Source organism: Rousettus aegyptiacus, unplaced genomic scaffold (genome assembly GCF_014176215.1).
Source record: "Rousettus aegyptiacus isolate mRouAeg1 unplaced genomic scaffold, mRouAeg1.p scaffold_m13_p_15, whole genome shotgun sequence".
Classification (NCBI taxonomy): Eukaryota; Metazoa; Chordata; class Mammalia; order Chiroptera; family Pteropodidae; genus Rousettus; species Rousettus aegyptiacus.
In genome coordinates, this window is record NW_023416290.1 from 19,506,750 (window position 1) to 19,513,456 (window position 6,707).

A 6,707-nucleotide genomic window follows, 5' to 3' on the forward strand; every position below is an offset into this window, starting at 1 on the left:
TGCTTCTTCCACCTTCCTTTCTCCCTCCCCATTCCCCTTTTATAACTTCAGCTACTCCTAAGACCAAGAAGCTTCACTAACTAGGAGCTTGTTAGGAATGCAGAATCTTGGATCCCACCAGACCTACTGCATCAGAATCTTAATGCTAACATTCCCAGGGAATTCAAATGCATGGTAAATGTGAGATGGAAGGTATAGCAGAGTCTGTGGTCATGTCTCTTGATTCTTTAGAATTTGGACGAAAATCTCTTTTGAAAGTTCACTTTTGAAAGTCTTGTTCTTCCTCTCCCTCCTCTCATCCACTCTCATTCCCTCTGTCCTTTCCCCCCTTCCAAAGTGCCTAGTGCTCTACCTGCCAGAGGCACAGAAGGTGTCCGTAGTCGGCTTTGGGATAGTTATCTAGGAGAAATTTGGATAGTGGGAGAACACTAAGGGATCCCAGACCCACCTCAGGCTGGCGGGAGAAAGGACATGGCCAAAATGATTTTGGTTGTGCGGCATGGAGTGGAGTGGTATGGGAGCCCAGGACTGAGTTGGGACCCTTAAGAGTTGGGGCACACTCTGCAGGCTCGCTTTCCTCAGTCAAGGTGCCCATGTTATTCTCCAGAACACAGGCCTTACCACCTTCCACTTGTTGCTTAGGAGACCTAAGCCACCAAGGAGAAGGTAAAATTCTTATATTTTCTTGGATACTAGAGGAAAGCATTAAGTTAGAAGTCTGAAGCCCAGTGTCCTATATCCAGCCTTGCAACTAACTTGATGGATAACCTTGGGAAAGTCTACTCTTCTGAGTTTATCGGCTTCATTTATAAAGGGGTCGAACTCAGTGGCCTTTTAAGGTCTCCTGTCTTGTTCAGGCTCTCATGTTTGAGAGGCTCTCAGGGCTTCTTGGTCCACAAATATTTAGTGAAGTTACAAACCGGAACCTAATTTAGCCAATCCAAACAGCCCCCTCAAGCAAAACAAAGAGACACTTTAATCTGATTGTGAAAAACAAGAGAGGCGGTTGCCAAGAGAAATGAAGGTGGAGGCGGGAAGCAGCGAGTAAAGAGACGGGGTGGGTAGGCACAGGAGGGGGCGAGGAGCGTGGGGCAGGCGGATACTGGTCTCGGGGGCGCGGTGGCTGCTCTCCAGGGTCCTGAAGGCAGAGCAGCGGCTCGTGGGTTTGGCTCGGTTCCGCGGCTCTGCAATGGCCGGGTCCCCCATGTTTTCTTTCCGCAGTGGAAGTCTTGCGGGAAGCGATTGTCAAGAGGGAGGGAGGAAACCTAGCAACCTATTCTCATTCATGAGGCCCTTTCTGGGAAGCTGCCGAGAGCGTTGGCTGATTTGTCTTTAGGTCGTTTGTATGCGTCCGGGGAGACACTGGAAATCGGTTTGCATTTCCAAATAAGTTCACACTGTTTCGCTTCCCCTCATTACCTTTTGCTGGAGAATGGGGTCGTTCTCCTAGTATTTTCATTCTTCTGGTTCAGATTCTTTCTCCCTTCCCCCGCTTTCTGGCACGGCGCGTTTATTTTAGCGGCTGGAGCTGGGAGCTCCGGAGGCTTCTGGAGAAGCGCCAACAGCTCACTCGAGGGGGGAAATGAGCGATTTGGAAAACGCTCAGAGCCGGCCTTGGCGCCCAGCGTTCGTCTCGCCGGGGAGGACAGGTGCGCCTCCTTTCGGTTTGGGTTTGAGGTGGGGACTCCGCCCTCGCCAAGAGCGCTCAGCCGCCTCGGGACGGCTGGACCTGGGCAGCTAACGCCCTGTGCACTTGCAGAGGACAACGGGCCAGCAGCCGTTGCCACGTGTGCCTTGAGCGCGGTACCCGGCGGCCGCAGGAACCTTAGGGACGTGATCAACAAGGCCCAGACTCTACACTTAAGGAAATCAAGAGAGAAGCAGTTAGGTCACCGGCGACCCAGAGCTTGACTAAGTCCACCCAAGGGCTTGAACAAAGCAGAAAACTCTGAAAAGCATCAGGCACACTTCTGCGACGCACGCCCTCGTTCTGGGGGCCCGACGGAAGCTTCATGGGCCTGTCGTGGGTCCCCAAAGTTGCAAATGGTTTTGTGAGAATGTATGAACCTGTAATCTGACTCTCCTCTCTTCTGCCCCCAGCCCTTCTTGCCAAGTCTTTTCCTCCGGTATGCTTCATTAGGCATTTTGCTTCGGTTCTGTGCTTCAAGACAGAGACTCTTGTGTGAGAAATAGTGGAAATATTCAGGCAGAATCAAAGTCTCAAACTCAGTACCAGAAACACAGAGCCCTGGCTCCTTTGCTCATCCGGAGACATTCACCTTTCACCTTCCCCAAATTGGTCTTTCCCCTCCAGATCAGCAGCCTCTCCCCAATTCTGGTTCTAATGAAGCATGACAGGTGGTGGAGGGTGCTGAAATCCATCATCTTCCCTTGGTCCTTTTGGCAAGGAAAGAGTTATGCAGTATCAATATAGCCACAAAATTCGATCTAAGAAAACTTATCTGAGGATAGACCTTCAGCTGCAGGTGGTGTTGATCACTCCAGATTTTATTAACCCAGATTCTAGATGACAGTCTAAGAGTTTCAAAAACACCAGCCACAAAATAGAATCACCTTGGAATCTGTGTTCCTGAAAGTATCGCTCCTTAGAGATCAGATGACTTAGGGAATACTTTATTCTGATGGAATATCCACTTCCTCAATTAGTCGAGTTGGCTGACTTTTGAGCCATGCAGAGGAGAAAATAGCAATACCCTGAATCAATATAAACAAAGTCTCACTTCTTGAAAGGCAAATTGAAAATTTTCATTCACCCCTAAATAGTAACATTTTATAAAGGAAATGTCCATAGCAGAATTAAACTCCCTTTTTAACCCCAAATTTCTGAGAGCCTTTAAAATTAAAATCAGAGTTAGACTGTAATTCGAAATTAGATTTAATTTTATGAGATGACCAATTTTTTCCTGAACTTTATTTTTAAAATTCTATTGGCTGTGTTTTAGCTATAGTATATATTTTTACTTTCTATTATTTGGAAAAGAAATTCTACTTGGACTAAGAATCTAAATGACAGTGACTGAAAACTCTAAAGGCAAACCTTTACTTGTCCTGACTATAAATCATGCAGATTAGAAAGCAACACTAAATAAGCTAAACAGCCCATGAATATTAGAGTCATAGGCTAATATTACTTAAAGCCAAACTATTGATAACATGTTTCTATTAAGTTTCACTTGGAATCTCAATGTTCTAGCAGTACAACTTTAAAAAAAATATATCTGCAGCTCATAATTAGTTCTGACTTCATCCATTTTTTAAATAGCTTTTAAAGTGTGTTTATGCCTGAGGCTTATAGGGAGGTGTTATAAGGAGAAGTTGTGTAATAAAACAATGATAATGAGGAAGGTGGGGCTAGTAAATGACATAGAGTGGACCAGAAATGAGGACTACTTTGATAACATGTATGTCTGGGGAGGGAAGTCACTTGTAGGCTCTGTCTGTTCTTGCAGAGAGAACTGAGCTCTCTCTGCCTCACTGCTGCTATTGCTAACCAATTGAGAGGCTTAGGACAGGAGGTGGGTCTTTATTTACATATGTCCATATATATATATTTGAATTATATCCAAAACTGAACTGTTGATTTTCCCTTCCAAACCTTCTCCTTCTGCAGTCTTCACCATCTAAATGAATGGGAACTTGATTTTTTTAAAAATATCTTTACCTCATACTTAATTTTTTTTTAACTTTTCAATTACAGTTGGCACACAATATTATATTAATTAGTTTCAGGTGTACAATATAGTGATTAGACATTTATATAACTTACAAAGTGATCACTCCAATAAATCTAGTACCCATCTGACACCATACATAGTTATTACAATATTATTGACTATATTTCTTATGCTATACTTTATATCTCCATGACTATTTGTAACTCCAATTGTACTTCTTAATCTCTTCACCTTTTTCATCTTCAACCCCCTTCCCTCTGGCAACCATCAAAATGTTCTCAGTGCCTATGAGTCTGTTTCTCTTTTGTCTATTTTGTTCCTTAGATTCCAAATTTTAGTGAAATCATACGACATTTGTCTTTCTCTGTCTGACCTACTCCAGTCCATGCAATACACCCTCCGTCATCATTGTTGTTACGGATGGCAAGATTTCATTCTTTATTATGTCTAAGTAATATTTCATTGTATATATGTACCGCCTCTTCTTTATTCATCCATCGATAGATACCCAAGATTGCCTCCATATCTTGGCTATTGTAAATAATGCTGCAATGAGTATAAGGATTCACATGTCCCTTCAAAGTAGTGTTTTGGGTTTGTTTATATAAATACCCAATTACTAAGTTTTTCTTTGTCTCTTGTTATAGCCTTTGTTTTAAAGTCTATTTTATTTGGTATAAATATTACTACCTCAGCCTTTTGTTTTGTTTTCATTTTCCTGAAATATCTTTTCACATCCCTTTACTTTCAGTCTGTGTGTGTCTTTTGATCTGAAGTGGGTCTTTTGTAGGCGGCATATGTAAGGGTCTTGTTTTCTTATTCAGTCATACTATCTTTTGATTGAGGTATTTAATCCACTTACACTTAAAGTAATTATTGCTAGATATGTAATTATCGTTATTTTATTATTCATATTTTTGTTCTCCTTTTCTTCTTCTTAAAGAAGTTCCTCTAACATTTCCTGTAATACTGGTTTGATGGTGATGAACTCCTTTAGCGTTTTTTTGTTTTGTTTTGTTTTTTTGTCCGAGAAGCTCCGTATCTGTTCTTTGATTCTAAATGACAGCTTTTCTGGGTAGAGTAATCTTGGTTGTGGGTCCTCAGTTTTCATTATTTTGAATATTTCCTGCCAATCTCTTCTGGCCTTCAATCTTTTTATTAAGAAATCAGCTGACAGCCTTATGGGAGCTCCCTTATATGTAACTAACTGCTTTTCTTTTGCTGCTTTTAAGACCCTGTCTTTAACCTTTGACATTTTAATTTTGATATGTCTTGGTGTGGACCTCTTTGGGTTCATCTTTTTTGGGACTCTCTGAGCTCCTTGGGCTTGTTTGTCTATTTCCTTCACCAGGTTAGGGAAGTTACTCTGTCATTATTTCTTTAAATAAGTTTTCAATTCCTTGCTCTCCCTTCTCCTCCTGTTACCCCTATGATGTGAATGTTGGCATGCTTGATATTGTCCCAGAGGCCTTTTAAACTATCTTGATTATTATTATTTTTCTTGTTGCTGTTCTGATTTGGTATTTTCTGCTATCTTCCAAATCTCTGATTTGATCCTCTGCTTCATCTAATCTATTGTTGATTCCCTCTAATATATTTTTCATTTCAGTTATTGTATTCTGCATTTTTGACTGGTTCTTTTTATGTTTTCTATCTCTATTTTTATGTTTTCTTTCTCTTTGTTAAAATTCTCACTGAGTTCCTCTATTCTCCCCTAAGTTCATTGAGCATCATTATAACTCTGTACCTGGTAGATTGCTTGTTTCCATTTTGTTTAGTTGTTTTTCTGGAGCTTTGTTCTCTTCTTTCATTTGGGACATGTTTCTTTTCTCATCATGCTTGCTGCCACCCTGTGTTTGTTTCTACACATTACGTAGGGCTTCTATGTCTCCCTGTCTTAGAAGAGTGGCTTTATATAGCAGGTGTCCTATGGAGCCCAGTGGTGCAGTCTGCCCTGGTCACTTGAACCTGGTGTCCAAGTGTGTCCCTTGCATGGATTGAGTGTACCCTCCTGTCATAAATTGAGCCTTGGTTGCTGTTTGCACATCAGTGAGAGGGACTTACTCTTGGGCTAATTGGTTGTGAGGACTGGCTGGTGAGGGGCTGACCCTGATCAGGGTTCACCTTAGCAGGACTCTGGCACATGCCTAGTCTTCCCATTAGGTGTGTCATCCTCAGATGCAGCCTCAGGTGGTTCTGTTTTGGTCTGAAGGGTCACTGCTGCAGGCCAAGTTCAACCTTAGCCTGTGTCCTGCCCAGGGCTACCTGGAAAGAGTCACCAAGAAATCTGCAGATGACTGCCACCTGTCCTGGGCTTATAGGTGCCTCAAGTGGCCAAGCTGTGAACTGAGGCCAGCTGCTGCTAATGCTAGGCTTGTGACTGTTTAGCAAGAGGTATGGGGCACACCAAGGCCGGATGCTACTACTTTAGGTATGTGAAACTTTGAGGGATTTTGAAAGTCCGAAGAATGAATCAAGACAGGCCATTTATATGGTAAACCACTGGAGATGGCTTACATGCGCCTCCAAGTTGTGTGGGATGGGGTCTCAGGGCATCACCAGTTTCAGGTGACCATTGTTAGCCAAGTTGATGGAGAGTCAAATACTGTGGCTGTCTGCCTCTGCATGCTGGATGGGGGAGGGCTCAACAACAACAACAACAACAACAACAAAACATCTATTCTCTCTGCACTTTTGTCTGGGAGAAAGCTTCCCCTCTAGCCCTCTCCCTAAAGTCAGATGATGCATTTCCTCCCTGTATGTCCCTAGTGCTTTTTACGCAGCTGCCCCAGTGCTGGAGCTCAGAGCAAGTGAGTACATTGGCAAGTAAGTTCATGCATCAGCTTTTTAAGAGGAATGTCTGCAACTTCAGCTGTCCTCTATCTCACTCAGCCATAATTTTCACCAGTTTTCACAGCCAGAACTTGTAGGGACTTCTCTTCCTGGCACTAGAACCCTGGCCTGCGGAGCCTGGGTATGCAGCAAGGACCACTCGCTCTTCCAGGGGGACCT

At 43.1% G+C, this 6,707-nt stretch overlaps 1 protein-coding gene across 1 annotated transcript in view; it reads right to left on the reverse strand.

Annotated features, from left to right (window-relative positions):
• Positions 1 to 923, reverse strand: part of RGS20 (regulator of G protein signaling 20) — a 59,240-nt gene extending 58,317 nt beyond the window's left edge. The window contains exon 1 of the mRNA XM_016146075.2: positions 353 to 923. Within this exon, the coding sequence (XP_016001561.2) occupies positions 353 to 706 (354 nt within the window). The 5' untranslated portion in view covers positions 707 to 923. The remainder of the gene's footprint in view (positions 1 to 352) is intronic.
• Between the last annotated feature and the right edge of the window lie 5,784 nt (positions 924 to 6,707).